General features: G+C 42.5%; 1 protein-coding gene across 6 annotated transcripts in view; it reads left to right on the top strand.

The window, feature by feature from the left end:
- The window catches only part of ehbp1 (EH domain binding protein 1), a 149,825-nt gene that overhangs the window by 21,302 nt on the left and 104,600 nt on the right, over positions 1 to 23,923 (top strand). For all 6 annotated transcript variants that reach the window (XM_030441823.1, XM_030441822.1, XM_030441821.1 and 3 more), the window contains exons 5-6: positions 1,873 to 1,926; positions 23,559 to 23,740. In XM_030441823.1, the coding sequence (XP_030297683.1) occupies positions 1,873 to 1,926; positions 23,559 to 23,740 (236 nt within the window). The remainder of the gene's footprint in view (positions 1 to 1,872; positions 1,927 to 23,558; positions 23,741 to 23,923) is intronic.

Here is a 23,923-nt window from a genome sequence, read left to right as displayed (position 1 = left end):
AGCAGCCCTCTGACTGCGCATCCTGTAGACAGTATCAATCCTAACAGAGACAAAGTGCAGAGTCGGCAGCTGCCAATATTTAATAAAACACTTAGCTACTGGCTTGTGATTTTATTTTATGATATTGTATCTGCATGTTCCACTCCTGTAGAAGAGCTTAATGTTTGCTCGCACCAATACAGAGATTCTAATATTTGATCTATAAAGATCCTTGTTAATGTTAAAACATATTAACAACAATATGTAAAAAAAAAAATGTTCAGCTAATGTTTAGCAGCAGCACTAAAACACTGCAGACAGCAGCATAAACTGAGATGGCTCATAATGTCATGCTCTGTTAGTTTTCAGTTTATGTAATAACAGAGGATTTCAAATGTAGAAGGATGACTTGCTGTGTTTGTTTGTGCCCATGTGGGGGTTGTGTTTGAGAGCTGTGCCAGACTGCAGGAATATTGATTTCCCGGGGTGTGTCACAGGCGAAGTCAGACAGAAAGTGCATGTCTTTCCCTGTGTGTGCATGCACGTGTAGTACTGCAGCCTCAACAAACGATTATACTCAGTATTGATTTTATTGATGAATCATTTTGTCTGTAAAATACAAAACGTAATATCAACACTATTGGCAATAACAGCAAACAAATCTATCAGAGCCCAAAGTATTCATTTGATATTAATGTTATGAGGATTGCAGAAAGGTTGTTGGTGAGATTTTTACTTGGGTGGGTTTAGTAGGTTAGATTTGCATGTCTTTTTGTGTTCAGCAGTGATCTATGTATATTCTCCAAGAGGGCAGTGAAAATCGTTTATGCCAGCACAGTAAGGCCAGGGCTGCATGCTGTCTGGCTGCCTCCATTACTGTCTCCTCTCATCTTCTCACAGCTAAGCAGGCAGGAAGTGAGATAAGACAGAGACACTAGTACAGTATATGAGCAGAGCGGCAACCTGGACTGAAAGACAGAGATAGACATCTGTAATTTTGCATTTTTCTGTGTGCTCATGTGAGGATTCATAGATGTTCAGTACGTTCAGCTGTGTATAATGATTAAACACTATTAAAATCTACTGAGCTATATAGTATCCTACCATAATGATATGTATTGTATACATCTCCCAGCCCTAACAAAAATAGACACAGTTGCCAGTTTATTAGGTTCAACTAGCTAAAACTAATGCATGCTAGGAGAACAATCCTACAATAAATTCTCCTTTAATGGAGGCTATAATGTCGAGTTTGTATTGAACCCATTTTAAGGAGGTGTTGATTTACCTTTGTGGTAGTTTATGGTGTTGTAGACGTCTATTGCATAATACAAAGAGGTGCTTCTGTTACCTACCCTCTCCTCATTGATATAAAAAGGGCAAACAGCAAAAATGACTGTCAGTATAATGCAGTACAGTTCAACAGAGCCACAAACTACAGCCTCTAAAATGACCTTAGAATTAAATCAACACCTCTCTTGAATAATACAGAAACAGAACATTAAAATCTTCATGAAGTTAGGATTCATGGCAGGACTGACAACCGATGATACAGAGACAGTCAGCAGTTGTTGCAATCAGGCAAAGGGTCAGTAGCTTATTATCTTGTGATGAAAAGTTACCTCATTATTACCAAACCCTGACCACATGTCTGAGAAGGGAAGGAGGGCAGACAAACCAGGTCAGTGGGTGAGTAGAGTGAGAACAGAGAGACTGTTGGCAGAGCAGATGAGCTGTCACTCACTTCTTCACTGGAGTTTTCTGTGTTTGGGGTTTTGTGCTGTAAGTCTCCCTGCTTTGATGCTGCATCAAATGACCATATTGTGGCTGCAGTTTTTACTCATATCCTGTATATCATTTACATAGGCATATCTTTTTCTGTTGCCTTCACAGGACCCCCATGCAGAGGAGTTTGAAGACAAAGAGTGGACGTTTGTCATAGAAAATGTGAGTACTAAATTGTCCCCTCAACCTTTCCATCTTTTTTGTGGCATTGACATACTCTGTTTATTATTGTGCGTTAGTAAACTCATGACTGTTGATGACAACTGCCTTGTTGTCTTAAATCTTGTTTTGTTTTATTTCTTTGTCTTGTTGATGACAGTCAGACAAAGAAATAAACTCCTTATCCTCAGCTATTGTCTAGGTATCGCCTCTTTACACAGTAAATTACACATGCAGGTTCTGCCACCATGTGGTCAAGCTAAGCTATTACATCCTCATGTCAGTATGAATGGTTTCCGTCTGAGTAAATGACAAGTGCTGATTTGCATCGAGTTGGCATACATTTTCATGCTCAGTGATTGTTTGGCACAGGTGAGTATGTGACTGAGTGTATTTGTGATAGTGAATTTGATTTAAAGCCAAGCAACCTCGGGAGTGCTGCTGAAATATCCAGTTGCAACTTGCAGAAATTTCCAATGAGGTTCTGTGGTTATGTACCCATTTGCTTACTGATTTATTAATTTGTTCATTTGTTGTTACCACATATTTTTAACAATTGCATATTCAAAGTGAAACAGTTGTTTTTCTCGTCTTTGTTTTCCTTGTAATGTTAAACCACTGCTCAAGGTAACACCAACAGAGGGAAGAATGGCTGTGTGCCAGGCAAGGACAAATGCAGGCACACAAATTAGAAGAGACATATCATTATATAGTCGGAGTCACAGAGAATGACCAAGCACATACAGGGAGGGTGGAGAAGAGTAGATTTGTCCTTGAAGAGACGGACTCAAGGACAGGGGAGGGAAACAGAGGAAAAGAGAGAGAAGGGGAAAGTATTTTTGACATTTGTCGGTGGCTTGCCAGGAAACAGGGAACGTGCTGTTCAAAAGTGATTTGCTGTGTTCCATGCATGTGCTGGTGCCAGTTTTGTGACGGGGTGTCGCAAAGTAATACGGACATGTTGGACAAATGAGGCTTTGTCCTTGCACACTGGCCTTTCTTATTGTAGCCTGTAGTAGAACAGTTATTGAAAAACCTATGACTAATACTTTCTGTGGCAATTCTGTAATGTAATCCTCTCCTGAACTCTTAAAGAAATATTGTCTCTGTGAGAGTAAGTTTGTGCTCTGGAACCACATTTCAGTATCACTTTCTACATGAATCTGCAATATCAGAGGTCAAGCTTTGCCTCAGAGATCAGTGCATTTTCACCAGGTAGGGATTCACTTCAACCTGGTTGGTCCCTGCTGTCACACATGCTTGTCCATGTCCGGTGACACAAATCCTAGGAGCAGACTGACCTCCCATTCAGGTTAAGCTCTTGAAGTGATCAAATGTCTCTCACTGCTCATCATATTTGTTTGTGTTGGTTGAAGTTTTGGTGAAGCCTAGTTTGAAAGCTTAATGATAAAGTTTTTAGGGTGTTTCATTCAAACTTTTGCACGTTATGCCAGCTTTGAATTTAATGAGAAATGCAAGCCTTTAAATGTGTTTGCCAAAACTGCTGTATTAGAAAAATATATAATTCATAAAAAAACAAAGCTTATTCCTTTCCCGACTCAGGTTTGCCAGGTTTCTATTTTTCCGATCCTGTGTGCAAGCTTCAAACCCTTTGATTTTGTAGCAGCCAGCTGAACCGGCATTTGTCAGGTCTAATGTTAAGTGGAGACAACTAGCAGCATGTGGCTAGTTAGCAGTACCCCGAGGATAGCTGATTAGCTCAGCTCCATAGGTGGTGCGGTGCTAATGTCTGAGCTGTGTGCATAGTGCCCCAATACTAATCATACCGACGTCTATAAGAGAGAACCCTCATCAGTAAGATGTTGGTTTCAGGTTTTACAGCAGTTCATTAGCGTTTACACTGTTTTGTAGCCTGCAGTGTGAAGCCTCACTCTGATCCACTTCTCCTGTTTGCTGTTAAAGTTACTGTGTCACACTGTTAATACAAACTCAAACCTCCCTGGCTTTTATTGTTAAACATTTGCAGGAATGTGTTTTGGAAACAGGTCGCTGAATTGCAAAATTCTTGGGCTACTTGAACTGTCACTTCTGTAATCATTTCTCCAATTTCACTCCGCTTAAGTCTTGATTTAATTTATTTCAGTGTTAAATTACATTTTTCACAGTTGACACGATGGACTGTAGTGCCACTGTCATTCACGGGCTCTTATTATTTTCCTCTTGGAAGTGGCTCCTGATTTAGATTTTTCTGGCATAGAAGCTTTTCACAGAGTGGTTAGAAAGTTAAAGATGGATACTGCATTTAAGAAAACATTTGCTGTTCTGTAATATTTAAACTTAAGCAATGTTTAAGAGGCTCTGAAGTGACATTTGTGAGAGTGACAAAGATGAGCAAATAAATCTTTAATGATACTCTCAACTACTAAATGCTGTGATGTGTAAACTTATTGACTGTGGAGTGAGTGGGGCATCGCGAGTGATCAACCAGGATAGAGAGGATTTTAAGAGAGCTGGCTGAGTGCTTTGCCACTGTCACTTTCTGTACGCGTCAAGCTCAAAGGAACGACAGCAGAAAACTCTGCCCCACCTTTCTCTCTTTGATATAAAGCTGAGAAGACAAGCAGGTCAGCCGGTGTTCTCCGGACAGAGCGTGGGAGAAAGCAAAAAGAGAGCAAGAAAGGGAGAGAAAAAGACAAGTTTGTGGGTTTGACTGTGTCTCTGCATACCTGACTAATGACAGAGAGATCAAAGCTGCACCATTCTTCTGACAGCAGGAATGGAGAGGAAAGAAGGGAGAGAGGGAGGGAGGAAGGGAGGAGGAGAAGGAGAAGGCAACCTTAGACTCTCACACACTGTAGAGCCAGGGCAATAATGAAATTATTGCAGGAGCAAAGTGAGAGAATTATGGAGTGAATTTAAGGTTGAAGGTTTGTTATGTATTTGTTTATTTAGAAAATACTTTTAGGGGATGTTCTTCATAATAATTGGTTTCCTTATAAACCTGTTAGATAGGTATTTATAAATGATAAACGGAAGCGAACAGGTGCATAAAAAACTCCAAACCGTATTGATGATAATAAAAATCTACATATCTCGTCATCCCAGTGCAGGGGTGCCAAACCTTTATATCTGTAGAGGGCTTAAACTGAAACCTAAAGCTGGCAGCAGGCCTGAAGCATCCACCTATTGTATTGTAAAATGTTGCCAGGATCTGAAGTTACTTTAAGGACTGACAATTTTTTATATATTTTTTGTTTTTTTTTTCTCTTGAAACTTCTGACGGGCCGGATTGAAAGTTATGTTATAGCAGGCCAACCCACAGGCCCCACTTTTGGCAACCTTGTTCTAGTGTCACGAGTTTATTGTCAGGACTGGTTCTGGCTCTTGATCTCTTTTGTCAAGAAATCTTTGAAATCAAGCTTTTCAGCTTGGCCTGTTTGCAGCCTTTGCAATTCTCTTGATGGGAATTGATGCCTAAAACACTTGATGCCTAAAACCTTAGTAAACACGAGACAGTCATTACACTTCAAGGCAACATTTACATTTGTTAAATCCGTGTGGACAAATTAATCTGACACACGGTCTGATTCTGCTATAGTGAGTCATGTTGTCTTAGTTTTTAATTTTGCTTTTCCATTCTACTCTAAGAAAAACTCATGCACACGCATCGTCTGCTTTTATATAAAAACTATAAAGTTCTTGAGGCATTTGTTTCCTCCATGACTGGTGCTCTGCTGTGTCAAATAATAATACAATTTTATTGTTTGTGCTGCTGGTTCCTGGTTCACTTCAATAACAGTGAAGATGAGTAGAAACTAAGGAACTATGTACATTGACCACAAGAGGGCAGTCTAGCCTAACATCTATGAAGACCCTCTCCTCTTCACTGTTAAATCAGTTGGATCACCCCCTTATGTCACCTGTGTTTGTCTGTGTATGTCTGTCAATAGGAAAGGTAACTTTGTGTGGCTGCATGTGTTTGTATGTCTCGATAACTGTATACCTTTAATCACACCTACATCAGAAAACATAAATTCTTTGTGTTTATCGGATCACATTTTCTTCTGACTTTGCATGTGTTTGCATGAGTGTATGGAAAGCTCAGACGCCCCTGGTCACACATCAACCCCACTTTTCAGGTGTCTAAGGTAATATAAAGTCAGGAGGGATGAATGATTGTGGTAGTGAGTGCTGCTCTGAGGAGGAGGAGGAGGAGGAACAGAGGAAGAGGAGAGGTGAGTTCTCCTGACCCCTCATCAGACGGCGGAGGAGAAAGGGGAAGAATACGCCATTGTGCCCGAGCGCCGGAGATGATGAAATTCAAGATCCCCGCGCTGTGGCTTCGTCTTAATCTGGGGGCCCAACCTCGCGCTAGGCTAATCCCTCCCCGTCGAATTACTGGCCCTGGTTAGATTGTATTTTGTCATTGAAAATGGCAGTGTCAAACACTACCTTTTTCTCTCCTCTATTTGTTCATCTGCCAAGGCGAATCGCATAATCAAAAGATGGAGAGAGAGAGCGAGAGAGGGAGAAAGCGATGGAGAGCGAAAGAGGGAGAGGTGGCAGGCTGAAAATGGCTACACAGTAGTATCTCTAAATTGCATGCTACCCTTGCCTTTCACCCTTTTTCAAATAGGCACGTATTATCAAAAAGGTGGGCAAATTGAGAGTCAAAAGATTGGACGGCTATATTTGAAGGCATTGTGCTGACGGGCTCTTTTGTGTGTGCATGTGAATGGAGGGGGGGTTAATGTGTGTATGTATGTCTGTGTGTGCGTTTTTGCATATCAACCAAAGCTTGAGATGACCAACTTCACTCATCTTCAAAGCTTTGTGGGAGGATTTAAATAACCCAAACACACACGCACACACACACACACACACACACACACACACACACACACACACACACACACACACACACACACACAGAGAGAGGACTATTGTATTTAAATTGAGAAGCTATCATGTCTCAATACATTGAATGTACAGTGATACACACTCAGGCCCACTCTCCCTGCTCTTCCTCCTCCTCCCCCATCTCTCTCCCTCCAAGTCATACTTCACCTTATTCACTCGCATTTCATCAGTGTCACTCAGAGAAAGAAGTCATTTCCAAATCTATAACCGCTCACACTGTTTGACGGGCTGTCTGCTGCATGTTTCCACTTTTTTAAATATCGATTTTGAAATCGCCACTTTCAGACGTTACAGCTTTTGACTGCCTGTTTTATACCTACGCAATCGCTGCATTAACGGTGACTGTTCTTCTGCTGCTTAAAGGGAAAAGATTTGACACAAACCCTTAAGAGATGTTTAAAAACCTGGTGAATACTGACTTTTTTCTAGTTAAATTTAAATGTGATATTTGTACATCTGATAATACTGGATGTCCAGACAGTATTGTTGGTTTGTCAGCAGGATTACACAACAACTACTGAGTAGAAATCCATGAAACTTGGTTGGAGGATGGGCTTGGCCCTGAATAGATCCCATTAACTTGTGGTGTGAATTCAGATGAAGAGAGAGAGAGATCCAGGAATGTTTTTCTCACTGTCTGTAACATTGAACGATGTTATATAATTCATGGATCTTGTTGAAAATGTGGCTGGTGTCTTTGAGTAAGTACAGGCTGATGCACATCCTAGATCTGGTGAACTTAAATTATAATTAGGCAGTTATGGGTGGTTTTTACAATAGTTTGATATTTGATTAGGCTTGATTAAATCAAAGGGACTGTTGGGCCTTAGTGGAGGAATGCGCTCTACTCAGTGCCATTCTGGTTTGGCGATGATCGAGGGATTTGTTTTAATCATTGCATATTATAATGTTTCCGTCACCCTGACGGCCATCTTGTTACTGCCTTCTCCTCCCTTCTCTATCGCTTCTCCTCTCAGTCTCTTTCTCTCTTTCAGTCCTGTCTCTGAGGTGATGTCCTGTCTATTGTGGACCACGTCCAACTCCATTAAGGCCATTTCCACACCACATACCTCCCACTCACACACACTCATACAGCCACACACCATCACATACTGATACACAGTCATCTCACCGCACACACAGTCAAAAACCATGACACCCAACTACTCACACACACACACATACACACACACACAACATCTTTCTGTATTGTACCCATAGCCTCAGTGTGTATATGTCCCCCCCCCTCCTCTTCCTCTCTCTCTGTCTGGAACACATTACGTAGGCCAGTGGCTTGTGAGCGCTGACTGGGCCTCGGGGAAGAAAAACACAATTATTTCAGCCCTCAGCTATTCACGCAAAGGTGACAAAAGCTGGTATGAAGTATGAAATCCCAAAAGTTTCTCCCGTGCCGAGGCCGACAAATTGGGATTAATTTGCGCTCGTGTGCACGCGTGTGTCTCCAAAGTTTTCACCTTTGCTCGTTTCCCATTTCTTAAATAGTTTGGGAACTGAAAAGGCCTAATTTATTGTGTTAGAAAGAAGAGGGTGTGTGTGTTCGCTCATGTTGTTCATGTGTGCTCACAGTGCTAATTTTAAATAATATATGCTTTATGGTTAAGAGCTGTGGAGACGTAAATTATTGTGTGTGTGTGTGTGTGTGTGTCACTGTAGGAAGGAGGGGGAGGTTCTTCATGTGGGATCACACATTCACACACGCTTTCCAAATTAATTTAATCTAATTAATCGCCCTGAGGAGAGGCAACAGATGCTGGCGATTACCCCCCATGCCTGGACCCCTCCCCACGGCATGGGCACGAACACACAGCCATAAACACACAGAAAGCACACATTAGAGACGCACACACATAACTATCACGGCTCTAAATGCTGCCATTTTCTGCAGCTAACATGTATTATTTTGTTCACTGAAGCACATACAGAATTGTATGCTGAATACGATAATTAACACACACACACACAAACTATGGAGTAAATTGCTTTTTACAATTAAACTCAGCAAAAAAAAATTGTGGGTGTGTGTTTCTATTTTTGGCGTCTTTGGTGAGAAACTGCACCTGCGTCTGGAGAGCTATGTTTTTGGGTGTCTGTGTGTGTGTGTGTGTGTGTGTGTGTGTGTGTGTGTGTGTTGTAGGTGGCTGTGGAGGCCGGGTGGTCCCTCCTGTCGCCGTAATAGGCTTACTGGCCCCTAATCCACACCACGCCACCCCATCACATGGCTGGTCTGCTGACTAACTGCTACCACCGCCACCATGAGTTGTGTGTGTGTGTGTGTTTCTCTTAACTATGACTCTGTGCAGGTGTCTTATTTGTGTGTGACCATGTCTGAGTGTGTGTGGGGTGGTGGCCATGTGGGAGACATTTGTATTATTGACACAATTGGTTATTAGATAATCCAGTTTTCATACATGATAATCTGCTACTTCTCTCTGTTGTATATCATTGTTAATTAGATTACTTTGTTTTGGACTGTTGGCTTGAAGAAGTAACCTGAGCTCTGGGAAGTTGTGATGGGGTTTTCCGATATTTAATAGACTGATTATTTTAAAATAATCTAAAATTGCAAAATAATTTGAACCCACTGCTACTGTATGGAAAAGCGTCACTTTTTTTTTTTTGCTTACCTCAGTAAATCTTCTTCTCGCACACATGCACATCCTGCTTTGTTCTCGCTTGGCACACTATCGCTTGGCACACAGCATATCTTCTATCTGTGTGTGTTTTTGCTTACATGCACATGCATGTGTTGTTAATTAAACTGATTAAACTGTTGCCCCTGACGATGTGCTGCTTTGCTTCTGTGCTTGCGTCATCGTTTTCATACGTTTTTCACTCTGTATCTGTTTGTGTGTGTTTGCAGCTTTGTATTTAGTTTCTACATATTGTTTTGTCTTCTTAACTGTTTTATCTTTGCCTTAGTCTCTCGTCCTTGTGTACTTGTATGCCCCCCCCTGCCTGCTGTGTGTAGGAGACATATGTTTGCTGTGTGTGTGTGTGTGTGTTATCAGTGTGTGTGCACTCTGTGTGTATGTCTTTAGGTTTGCATGTGTGACTTTGTATTTGTGTGTTGTGTGAGCGAGTGTGTCTTGTCCCACTGGTCCAGGTTGTGACCTCAGCTTTCATCTCCTTAGTCTGAGGCTCCTGCGGCCCACTGTGCTCCGCTCCCAGCCAACAACGCAGCAGATGTCACCAGACACTGCAACAAACACACACACACAGTCCTATGTACACTATGCCACATGCACAGTACACGTACAGTCTTTCATATAAACACACAGGTTTCCGTCATGCGTACACAAACTGTATATAATCCCACACACGGACACACTCCCCCCCCGTCACACACAGACACAGACATATATAGATACATTTCTAGCACACACACACACACATGCAGAGTCTCAACCAGTCCAGACAGGTTTTTGTTTTGCCTCATACAGCGTGACGTTTGACCCCACAATAAACATCAAAACACAAGTGTCACCTGGGAAACATCCGTCTTCCCACCTGTGTGGCCATCGTACGATACACCTAACAGCCAAAGTTGGTTTGTTTTGACTCGAGATGTTGATGATACAAACTGCAGATCATACCATGTGTTCAGTATTTTGGCAATGGATGGTAATGCATCTTACTTGGCTCACAAAAGGGGATTGGTATTGTAAGTGGGCCAGATTATTGTGATTGGTCGGTCAAAATCACATCTCTAATTTAATGAAGTATGTGTTGTTGTTGTTATCTCCTTTATAATTGTCTGGTTAGCAATGCTACGTCATGATTGTCATACTAACCAACCAGTTGATTTATATATAGCAAATGGAGAAAAACAAATTGGCATCTGCATGTGATAACATTAATCTAAGGTACCTGATATTGGTTGTTTATATTAGCAAATCTTTGACATGCTGGTATCCCAGAGGTTTGTGACACATACCTCATAATCTCAGTGTCAGTGGTTCGATGCCAGCTGGCAGCCTTTATTGTGGAAATGCACAATATGGATTTTTTTCAGCAGATACTGATATCTGACAATTATCCGCTTCTCATGACAAATATCAATAAGATAACTGATAATTTCACATATTTGCATTGGTCTTTTTCTTTTTTTCTGCTGTACTTTTTAAGTCTGAAAAAAAATCTGGTTTTGTATTATTGTCCCCCTCTCTTACTGAAGTATACTATGTGTCACTATGGTCAGCTATCAGCATATGTAATGACAACAAAAGACATTTATGTCTATGAAAATGTCAGGGAGCATAATATTTATTCAGTTGAAGCTCTTTCGTATTACATTGTGGTGACGGCTGTTGTCTCAGGCCGAGCCATTCTGGGCGCTGCAGGAGCTGCCAGCGCACTATGTTCAGCAGCCTTGTGCCAGTCTAGAAAACAGACTGTGCCTCCTCCTCCTCCTATTCCTGCCTCCTGTCCCCAACCTGACCCAGAAGAGACGGTGACTCACACGCTCATAAACACACACACATTTCCCTACAAACAAGCTTGCAAGTTCAGCAGAGGTGTCTAGTGTATCAGGTTTTTTGGGGGTGGGGTAAAATGAGCCTTGAAGAAGAAACAATGAAGTGAATGGGGGAGGAAAAGAAGCCAAAACAGTAAGGAACGACGCCGATGGAGATGCAGCTGTCTGTTTCTTCCATTTTCATTGTTTGTTGTCTTTGTTTAAACATTGTTGAATGTTCACATACAAGCTCCAGTTTTCTTGAATCATTTAGTGAATCATTGTTGACATTTTCCACGTCCGTCCATGTACCTCAGTCTCCCATTTTTAAGAAAATTTCTGAGGACTGCAGTCCCGATACCTCTTCTGAGGCTCTTAATCATATGTTATTGGTTGCCACACCCTCAGTTATCAGTCATCTCTGAGGTCGTCCTCTGTCTCCTGATGGCTTCACATCCTGTCACCTGCCCTCCTCTCATCAGACTCTTCCTCCCCATCGTCATCCCCACCTCACCTTGTTTTTGGTGTCATGTCTTGCATGGCGTTGATGGGTGGTCAGACAGTTCTGGTGCGATGTGAGACGCGATTGGACAACGACAGCGGAACAGTTATTATCTCCATCTCTCAGTTATTTATTTTTCCTCTGTGCGACTTAAGATGGCTGCTCGTGATGGAGACAAGCCTGTGTGGCCCGCAAAACACTGCCCTCTGCAAATCCCCCTGTTTATCCACAAGCTTGACCCGCTGGGCCTGCGTGGGCGACTGGTTCGCTCGGTAGATCCATGTGATGTGTGTGTGTGGGTGGTGGTAGCGAAAGACCGTGTGTGTGCATGCATGGAGACGTTTGTGAACTTAGGTTAAACTTGTGTGCAGGGTGACTCGTTTGACATTATCTCCTCAAGATCCGCTCGCAGTGAGTACGTGCAAGTGTGTGTTTGCATGAGCGTTTTAGAGCGCGCATACACACACACAACCACGCACTCACACACACAACCACAACCACACACACACACCCACTGGCAAACTGAGGCGACTGTTCTGCTAAGTGGCAATGAATAGGGTCTTGTGATGTGCTCTGATGCCAGTGCTAAGCCAGCCACTGACAGTTAGACTGATCCCCAAACATGTCTCTGTCTCTGTTTGGGATATAAATCTCTACTTGGAGTACCGCACCCAGAGAGGACGGGGTCAGGAATTCGAGGTGACTTGAAGTAAATGCATACAGCCATGTGTGTTGAGAAGATGTGGCGAATGACACATTCCTGCTCATACCTGCTACGTCACTTGTTTAAAAATTGTTTATAAGTTTTGTTTAAGCAATGGTGAAACAATATGGAATACTAAATCTAATTTACTGTAAATTTAGCTCCTCTTTTTTAATTTCCTAAATGTACAGTATTCACCTTCTCCCGCAAGGGGGCAAAAACGAAGACAGTTTGATGACATCTTGAAATAGCAAAGGATCATAGGAGTGTTGCTGATGTTATACAGGCCGAAATGTCTACAAACAAGGTAATATATTGACGCTTTCTTCATATTAAGTTTAATTACGTTCACCAACTTCTTCTCTCCTCACTCACCGATATATCATCTGATGCTAAGTTAGCGACAAGTATAGATGCACCAATCACAATTTTCTTAAACGATTCTTATTTCCAATTTTCCTTTTTTTAATCTGAGCTGCCGATTCTGATTTTCTTTGTTTCTAAGAATTGTAATTAACAGCATACACAAACATGTTTGTTACCTTATTCAAATGAAAAATGGTTGTAATAAAACACTGACTATTCAATAACTAATAGAACTAACACGCTATTTTGATGGCCTGTAACTGAAAAGGGAATTTTAGCTTCATCTTATGAGCATTTATATACTTTATACGGGCATATGGGGGACTTTTATTGTGAAAGGTAAAGATTCTCTTTTTAATGAGCCGGCAATTGACACTTGAGCGCACAATGCATCCTTATCCTCAAAGTAAATGTGTAAAACCCTCGGCTACACTTGTTTTTCCTTTCCCAAAACACACTGTCTCCACTGGTCATTCTGAAAACCGGTGAATTGCCAATCAATCAGTGCATCTCAAGGCAACAGGCGACCAAGTGAAATATAGCGCTTCCTCATATATAAAACATGCATATAGATCTTGTAGCAACTGAGAAATGCCTGTGGAGGCATAGGGCGAACCTTGCCCTCCTTTATGCTTATTGGTTTCGAGGCATCTATGAATGTGCTAAATTGATTTTCCTATTTCTGTGTTTCTGTTCCTTTACTAAATCCTTCTAAAAAAATAATCAACAAAACAGCTCATCCACAACATTCACATTTAAGTGTGAGATGAATCCGTTTGTGATTTTATGTGAGTGTCTCACATCTAGATGCACATAAACAGAATTAAGGAACCCTATTGTTCTTTCATGGAAAAGGAATTTCAAAGAGCCGGCGCTCACCCATGCGCACACATACACACACATGCACACACACGAAGGCACACCAGCTCCTTAACCAATCCCTCCACTAATTCCCCCTTGGTAGAAGGTGTTCATTGTTTCTCTTTCATTCTAATCTCTCCCTCTCCTCTTTTTAAAATCCATATTAGATTCTCTTTGAGTTGGCCACAATCAGAGGCACTGAAGCAGAGCATCACCCTGCTAATGCTCTTTGTCTCCCCAGATTTGTCACTTAGCATGGAGAGTACACCTTTGTCATGGAGGAGGGTGGGAGAGAGGCAGACTCTCACTTGGGGCAATTGTTTCTTGTCACAGGCCATCTTAACCCCCTCTCCCCCTCCTCTTCTCCCTTACGCAAATCAGCTTTGCTCTGGATTAGGGCCCTATCATAGCTCTGTCAGATCTCAGCAGCCTGCCCAAAACAGCTAAAACAAACAGATCCTTAAAGTGAGAATGCATTCGGATTCGCCCCAAAAATCACTGTCATGTCTGTACCTGGAAATCATCATTCGATATCTCTGAAATAAAGAAGTTCCAGTCTGAGATCTTGTTGGGAGTTTTATCAGCCGAACCCTTGAGCTTCTTAGCATCCTCTTCTGTTATCTGGTAGTGATGCTAGAACTAGATGGGATGGTATCACAATACAGCCATCGCAGTACGTGTCCTGCTTTGACATTAAAACATGCTTAAAGGGGTAGTTCACCAAAAATGTAAAATACCCAAGGTGCTATGTTTTATTGAAGATTGTGAAGGTGTAAGTTGTTGAGTTTTGGCGATATCTGTCGTAAAGTTGTCTGCCTTCTTTCAAAGCATGAAACTAAACGACAGTTGGCTGGTGGTGCTCAAAGCACCCATAAGGTAACACCTTAACACCATAACACCTAAACTTAACAACAAAATAATGTACAGACCTGGTTGGGAGCCGTTTCATGTAAGAACTACTTTGGTATTATGGATATCCAAATCCCAAAATTGAAAACCCAATATGTACCTGTGTAGCGAATATCCAAATAGTGGAATATTCATGACATTCTACCCAACGATACCCACAAACCGTATTCCCCCACAGAAGGAAGCAGACACCTACTAATGAATGAAAGGTTCTTGCTCATGACAGATTAGGATGTAAACATTAATGGTGTCCCCATCGGCTGAGCTGTAGGCGTGCTTTTTCTGCTCAGCGTAACTCTTGGTGGATATAGTTCAGTAGTAAGATAATAGTTTCTATGGTCAGAACACTTTTCTATAAATGTAATATTATCAGTCTGTACCTGCTAGAGGTTATTTTCTTTCTTTCACGGCGTCGGTGGTTCTGCCTTATTGGTGTGTATTTCGTGTCAGAGTTTGTATGATAAAGGGGGAAAGCTAACAAGAACTTGGGTGGTTGACCATCACCGGCATTCATTCAGTTACACATAAACATATACACATGGCCCCGACATTCTTCATGCACTCAGATCTGTCCAACTTTATACATGTGGACACAGCTTTTGCTGGACACACACCTCCATCGATGTCTGCCACCGCGGTGAATCTGCCGTCCTGATATCTGAACTGCTGCTTCATGCAGGGGGAGTAATCAATCCCAGATACAGGAGCTGAGGTATTGGCTCAGTGGCTGTGTGTGTGTGTGGCTATGTTATTGGCCATTTTAGGCCTCTGTGATGGCCAGAGATGGTGAAATGGTGGGAAAAGTGATGAGCAGACACTTCATAGACCAGGGATGAACTCCCGCTATAATCCTGTCGACCTATCTATCTCCCTCCATCCCTCCCTCCCTACCTCCCCCTCTTGGCTCCGTCTTTCTTTCTCCATCACCCCCTCTCCCTCATTTTCTCCATCTTTTCCCTCCTCTCTACTTTTCGTTCTGTCGTCTTCTTGCTATCCACCTCTATGTCTTTCATTTGAGTCTTCCTTACCCTTCTCTCCTTCCATTTCTTGACCACCCCCCTTCTTTCCCAAACCCCCCGTGTCCCTTTCTCTCTCTCCAGCAGAAGTGCAGAGCCAGGGCTTTTGCCTGCTGGTAATTTATTTTCCCATTAGCCCCCTGTCTGAAGTGCATGCTCTGGGTCTGAGTGTGTGTGGGGGGCACTGAGGGCCACCCAAAAGAAAGACCCGGAGAGTCGAAGAGAGGAGGGCACCCTGGACACACTGATAAGGCAAGCCAGAGAGAGGGGGGCAGCGTGGGAGGGACATAAATGAAGGGAGACAGAGAGGATATGAGATACTGGCCTGGTGTCCATCTAAGCATTTTTACTTTTATGAAGTGTGATGCAGACTAATTAGAAAAGCTAAATGAAAATGGCAGATTACAGTGGAATGATTACTATCGTTGAAATGGTTAGCTGATAAGTCGACGCTCATAACAAATTCCCAGAGCCCAAAGTGACATCTTCAAATGGATTCTTTTGTTGTAGACCCAGATACTTTTCATTTACTATCATAAATGACAAACGAAAACAGTAAATCCATATATCCAAAAACGTGTACCAGTGACCAGTCTCCAGATGTTTACTCCTCCAGAAGGTCTGGCTCTACACCCAACCCATCTCCTCCAGTGCCGGCCAGCTCTGAGCAGTTGAGCAGTGGTTATGCCCCACTCTCCACCCGGCCTTCCCCACACAAGACTTGGCAAACTTGTTTTGATTGAGAGAACCCTTGGGGCAAAATATAAATCCGTCGTACTTTTCCCGCTCTCCCTGTCCATATCTTAGCATGTGATGTCAACGTCCAGTGTAGCTGCAGTAATGTAGTAATGTGTGTATCAGATGCATCTCTTCAACATGTCAGAAATATATGCAAGCAGAGCTCAAGTCAAGTGTGACCTCATTGGGAAGGTCAGGGAGTATGAAGGAAGCTAGATGATTATTTTTGTGGCTAAACCGACTTGTGCTCAAGCTTTTTTGGTGTTGAGATGATAGCTTTTATATCAGGAGGTTTCATTATGTTGTTGAACCTCTGGAATATTGCTGTTCTTTAGTGTATTTTCTTGGTGTTGCAAGCAAGCAAGAGATTAGTCCCCAATAAAACAGTCTCCTCTCCCAGTTAGGATTAAACCTTTTAAGGGCTGGTTGGTTTGTGACTCTCCTTTCATCTGCTGCCATCAGAGGCAACCCTGCATTAAAGGCATGCCTCTCTCTTTCTCTATCCTTCCATTACTCTCTCTCTTTCTCTCTTTCTCTCTCTCTCTAACCCCATCCCTCTCTTTCCTGTCCTTTACAAATAAACACACACTTGGTTTGCCAGTCTCCTGCCTGGCAAACCACGTGCATTGGCCACAGATGTAAGAGACATCATCTGATAAGAAATCAACTGAAATTAGTCAAATTAACAAGTTTTACAAGATGATACTGGCAAAATAGCCAGGATTCTCATTGCCAACTTGATGCTTTTTTTAGGTGTTTTTAAGAGTGCATTTTAGCAGATAATTATCCTCTCTGCTGAAAGGTGGTGAAAAACCAACAAACTGGCTTTTGTCCTCAGTTGTAAAGAGTAAAGTCTGCATATTTTTAATTATGCTAATCTGCCTTTTTTATGAAAGTGTGCAATCCCTTTGATCAGAGAAAATGGGTCATAATTAGGTCAGAGGCCAGGCTCAGCTACATAATGGCTGCTCTTGAGGTAGAGTACTGGTTGTTGGTTTATATTCGTCCTTCTGAATGACACCTAACAATGACAAATATTGTCTTTAAATCTTATTTATTTTGAGTCTTTTTGTTTCCAGTTTTGGTGCACAGCAGTTGTCTTGTTTGTCACCAGTGAGTCTCCCGAGTGTATTCCTGTGCTGAGCATTCTTGTTCTTGGCTCCAGGCTCATGTAAATCTATCTAATATCCACTTTCTTAGTCTTTCACCAAAAGGGCTCCATGTCAGGCACTCTGTTCATATTCAACCAAAAGTACGGAACGCAATGTGCTGTAATCTGCCGTCCTTTCCTTTAAAACAAGCCTAATCCTGCTCTTGTTGTGACTAATCGCTCTTCTCTCACTCTCTTTACCCACTTCTCGCTCTCGCTCTCACTTTCCTTCAATTGTTTGTAAACCTTGTTGTTTTCTGTTGTGCACACCCCTGGGGACAAGAAGGTGGTCAGCAAAGACATTTTTATTTTGGAGGCTGTAAGTTAAATCCGAACCACCGAGTGGTTCTAGTGCAGAGAAATCCTGTGGTCCTTTTTTCTACTTGTGTGTCAGTGTGTGAGAAAAAGACTGTGTGTGTGTGTGTGTGTGTGTGTGTGTGTGTGTGTCCATGTGACAATACACATGAAAGCCATTTGCACAGTTCATCCCATTATTAAGACTATTGTTATTGTAATTCACATAACCGCAGTGATAGTATTGCATGCCTTTTATGTCCATTGTTGCCTTTTAAAAATACACACACACACACACTGCTTGGGGAAAAAAAATAAATCCTCACATATAATAGTAGCAGATGAATAAATTCGGTCTTAATCTGGGTGAGTGTGTGTGTGCGTGTGTCTATAACGCCTATAGTGCGGTATTCATAGGTGGTATGTAAAAAGGCCTGCCTTATCAGTTATCAGGGGAGGCCAAATTGACACAGAGGAATCACTCCATTGTGTGCGGATTCAAAAAGAGATGTGAGCACATTGGATGTCTCCATTTCCAATAACTGTGACCTTGAGGCAAGAGGAATAGCACTGTGCCTCCCCCCCCCCCAACCTTCAATCTGCTGACTGCTGAATTCAACCAGAGCCAGCTGATTTTGGGTGTTGGGGCTAATCGGTGCTACCTCAGGGTTATTCTATAGGGTAAATTGAGTTTGGCTTTTATTTTATCAGAGAGGATGAATACAAATTACAAAGGCCTGTGTACACTGGAATATTTCAGCCCCCATGTCCTTATTATCCGTGTGGAGGTTGATGTTTTGTTTGACGTGGCTTTACATTTAATTTCAAAATGAGAAGAAGAAGAGATGGAGGGAGAGAAAAACAGCAGAATGTGGCCAGAAATTCAAGAACAGCCATTGTTTGTGACCCATTTTCCAGAGTCCTGCTGATCTGATGGTCTTTCCAAAACTCAGCGTCAAATATGTCACCTTTTAAAATATACAGTTTTATTGTAGTCTGAGTTGAAGTGTGGCTTGGGCCACAACTTTCTTTGCGCAGTAGTATCTGATAGAGTGGGAACCAAGCCTGCCTGACCCGAACTCAACCCAGACACAGTTAATGTAAGTGGAAGCACAGAGTTTGTGTTACCCTGATTACAGACTTCTATGGTGTAGATGATCATGAAGAGGTATTGTTCTACGCACAGATATCTGACTCTTTCTGTTCTTCAGCTGTAATTCTGTCCAGCATTTAGTCTTCACAGTGTTGACATGTGTGCTCTTGTGTGACTTTTCTGTGCACATATAAGATTTAAAAAAATGTACGTACAGATATAGATATTATCTACCACTGATCATTTCAAACCTTTTGTCCGAACCCAGCCAGGTGGGTCCTGGCAGGTTCCTGTTGAGTTCCAGTCAGGTATCCTTGCTCTAGTCTGAGTATGACTGACCTCAGGTTGTCCTTTTCCTCCAGTTTTGGATTATTTTGTTTTGTGGCAGCAGGCTTAAGTCAGATAATCATCTACTTGACGTGGAACTTGTGATTCATCACTTATCACTATAGTTGTGATGCCAGAGCCATGTTTGTATCTTCTGTCTTTCTGAAAACATACTGAGTATAATCACACTCACTTCAGTTATTGATAAATTGGTTGTCCCATACTATAGCCAACTGAACAAGAAAGTTGCCAAAATAAATTGAGTATTTTGATAGTTGTGCTTTTGGGAACATCTTCAGTTTAAGAATAATGTTAAAATGTGAATTGTCACTAAAAGTGGTGGCACATGGATCAATATGGAACATCGACTATGTTAGTTAAAATTAGAAACCAATTGACTGGTGACCTGTGTTAAAAAGCCATTAGCTGATTGATGTGTGCGTATGCGTGTGTGTGTGTGTGTGTGTGTGTGTGTGTGTGTGTGTGTGTGTGTGTGTGTGTGTGTGTGTGTGTGTGTGTGTGTGTGTGTGTGTGTGTGTGTGTATGTGTGTGTGCATGTGTGTTTTGCTCATCATGTGCTAACACTGCCCAACTGTCAGCTCTGTGTGTGTGTGTGTGTGGGACCATGTCTATACAAAGAAGCCAGGTTCTTTTAGCACTCAGCCTAATTAATCCATCTCTTAGCGACAAAAGGATCCCTGCGCCTGCCTCCTTCCTCCGGCCCGTCCCATTGGCATTTTGGGGCAGAGAGATTCAGCAGGACCCCCGGGCACCCCTCCTGCTCTGACCCCTGCCCCCCCACCAGGGGAGCATCTGTGGATCGATCCGGGGCCAGCTGGCACCAGAGGAGAGGGGCAGGACTGGTACTCTAACACACCCGTCTTGAATGGAAGTCATTCATTGTCGGTTATAAAGTTAATCAGGCAGTGCAGAGAGACTTTCAGGTTTAGTTTGGTTGCTCTTGTTTTTTGTGCTTTTTATGTGTCTCGTCACATGTGGCCTGGTTTGTGTGATGTAGCACAAACTGTAGGTTCTTAAATGATAAACTGCAGTTGTACAGAGGTGCAGCTAGGGGGCAGCATACAGCCATCACCCCTCCTTTTTCTATCACAGCGCATTTTCCTTGTCCTTCTTTCTCTCTTTCCTGCTGTGTCTCCACTGCACACACACACACATGCACACACACGCACATACAGGTATTTAGTCATTCTCTGGGCTCAGAAAGAGAGAGAATATTGATAGTCCTATCCTCTTTGTAATAATTTAAACTTCTGTATTGTCCTTCCTTTTCATTTTACACATTGTCACAACCTCCCAGTCGCCCTAATCCCAGCTAACCCCCCCCCCCTCACCTTCTCTCAAACAGGCACATACACTCACATGCACACACACATTGATTGACAAGCAGCATCCAGGGAAATGGAGCAGATTTCCATTGTTTGCTGTCCCTACTCAAATCTGTTGAAACGGTTATTCAATTCTTGTGCCGGGGTATTTGCATATCCTTAAGTATTTCTATTTCCAAGACCTCTCTCCCCCTTTTCCTCCTCATCCTCCCTTTTTACTAAATCCCCTCTTCTTAAGTGTTTGGTGCATTTGGCAAATTCATTCATAACGCATCTACATGCACTATTAGCTTAGTATAATAGCCAGGGTGTAATCTGCAGAGAGATAAGAGGTGGAGAGGGAGACTTCTTTTCCCCATCTCCCTCTTCTCCTGATGGGCTGTTCTTAGGACAAGTTGGGGTTGGTGGTGGGGCGATGAGATGTCATTGTGTTCCCCAGCCAAAGCGACAAGGCTCAAATGTCAGCACGAAATGTCAAGTGGCCTCGCTAGTCAGTCTCTCGGTTCCTTCTGTAGTTTTTTATTTAATTATTGGTGTGAGCAAGAAGCGAGGAGGTAACGATGGAGAGAGATAGGAGGGTTTTGATGAAATGTATGGTTGGAGGAAAGCCAGAATAGAAACAGAAGGATAGAGGTTAGACAGATTCTGATCTTTGCCAGAGCAATTTTAGATTTTGTGTTGTTTCCAAGTGAACGTGGACTGAAGCTCTTGAGTAAAGGAAGAGAGCAGAATTTCTCAGCGGGTCTAGGCTTCACTATATCAACCTTTCACTGACCCTGTAACTCCCACATGCCAAGAGCTCTTCAGCCTCTAACTACCTCCAAAAAGAAGAATAGTCTGGATGGATGGATCCTTTCAATTAATTATAAATCAAATTTGATTTTGTCTTTAACTGCTTAAGGCCCTGACACACCAGGTAGGTCACTGTACCATCAATGTCACCCATATAGCAAGGTTTCTTCTGATATTCTTTCTCCACCTCTTTAGCAGTGCTGTTTGCAAGTTTTTGTCAGACATATTCTTGATTAGAAGTGGCTATATTAGCCAGAGTGATATCAAAAAAGTATGCTTAATCATAACAACAACTCATATATCCACAGAGAGGATGTAGAACAAAACAGTTAGTTGGCTGTCAGCTGTAGACTTTGTGGTGTGTTCAAGTGCAGCTTTTGGGCCGGTTTCAGAGTTCTGTCAGATTCTGGCTTTTTGTTTTGCAGTGAGACATAACTTTATCAATATACATTGATTGGCAATTACTAATCCACTTTTTTATTGTTGTCATGATATTGATTGCATGTCTCGGCCTCCACCATTTAAAGAACACAACTGGCAACTTTCCCTTTTTGTTTTGTGCACCTCTTCATAGTTATACACACAATAAGTCACATTTGTTCGTAGTTTTAATGTTGCACACACGCCATACATGATCATGAGCAGTGAGAATCAAAGTCACTGTACACATTAACATGCTGTGTTAGTATGTGTTCGCTGGACCACAGATTTATAGTGCCTATTTGAAGCTTACATAGTTTCTCACTATATTACCAATAGCTTTACCACTCTGCTCTGATACCAACTATGTGTGGGTATGTCTATACGTGTGTGTATGTGTATGTTTGAATGAATACCCTGCGGTCCTCAGCGATAAGGCTGAGATTGAGTTTTCCCCACAGAGCCAAAGCCTCTGAGATGTGTGTGCGTGCATGTGTGTGTGAAGACATCAGGAAACAGGCAATGTAAAGAGCTTGTATCGCTTTATCTACCGTACACGCCCGAGTGTATGTGTATATGTATATGTGCTCTCAAACTGGTGTTGTGTGAAAGAGAGCTAGCTGCTCCGCTTTGTTCGGCATTGTGCGCATGAGAGGATGAATCCTCGGGGCTCGATTCACAGCTGAGACAAGAAGGTATTTATATATCTGCTGTATAATAACACAACTGTGTGTGTGAGTGTGTAGGTGTGTCTGCGTGTTGTAGACATCCAAGCAGTAGAAAAAAGAGACAGAAAAAAAGGGAGAGCAAGCAAAATCTGACTATTTAAAGAAAGAGCCTGTGTGTTTCCACTTCCTGCTGCTTTCATTCCACATGTCCTGCAAAGGGACACGAGTGACACCGGTGTCTGATCCTTAACGTTGGATTTGGTTCTTACATCAGTCTCACGTCATGCAAATGAACACATATCAGTTAACTGGGAAAATGTGGCAGCATCCCATCACAAAAAGGGGATCTGGGGGAAACAGAAAAGAGGGGCATGATATGTCAGTGGTATCAACACAGCAAGGAGGTGAACCAGTCTGCTGTTCACGGACAGCGTGGTGCTTCCATAGCCAGACCTGCAGCAGACGAAACCCATCAGGTTTTGTTGGAGGGAGAGGGGGGGCAGACAAAAGGCTGGAACGTCCCCAACTGTTTAGTTTCCATATCTAGCAGTCAGTGACAAGGCTCTCCGGCAGTTCATTTTACACGCACTGTCCTCTGGTGAGCAGCTTGCGCACACACACACACACACACACACACAGGACCCTGTCACTGATTCTATAACTCTTATCACCTGGTTTGTGGCATATTCCCAAATTCCAATTTGACTGCTAGCCCCTGGCCCAGAGCACATCTCTGAAAAGAAGTACTGCAAAAATGGCTTCAGCATGGACCTTTGATAGGAAATACCAGACAGGATGTTGCAACCGAATTCACAATGAGGAGCGCAGGAGGGCACAGATTTGAGCGTGGTCTGAATTTACCAACCAGCAGTCACCAATTACACCGTTATTTATCTGGATGCTGCAACCACATGTCATTAAAATGATCAAAAGAATCATTCTGCTTCACCTGCTGCGCCTTAGTGTGAAAATGAGCCTTAAACAGTGATCAAAATACCTCTTTTCTGCCTTTCTTTTCCATGTAATCTGTGCACGGTCAGACTAATATGGACCTGTATTCAACTGACCGTGCCTCATCTTTCTCTTCCTCTCCAGGAGTCTCCATCAGGGCGGAGGAAGGCCTTGGCCACCAGCAGTATAAACATGAAACAGTACGCCAGTCCAATGCCCACACAGACAGACGTCAAACTCAAGTTTAAGCCCTTGTCGAAGAAGGTGGTGTCGGCCACGCTGCAGTTCTCCCTCTCCTGCATCTTCCTCCGTGAGGGAAAGGCCACGTAAGTCATAGTCATCTTACTTAACACCTTTCCTATGTAGAGGATTTTAGGTTTGAACTATTGGATTTCTAATTATTTCTCTGCTTATTGATAACTGTTCCTGGTTTAGATTCTTGTCATCTGATGTGAATAGTGAAAGATCCAAATATGTTGATAGCAAAAGCTAACCCATTTCTTGGGTGT

The sequence above is a fragment of the Sparus aurata genome, chromosome 15 (assembly GCF_900880675.1).
Source record: "Sparus aurata chromosome 15, fSpaAur1.1, whole genome shotgun sequence".
In the NCBI taxonomy this organism is placed as follows: domain Eukaryota; kingdom Metazoa; phylum Chordata; class Actinopteri; order Spariformes; family Sparidae; genus Sparus; species Sparus aurata.
Note: the sequence above shows the minus strand (reverse complement) of the source record. Positions and strands in the feature narration are given on the sequence as shown.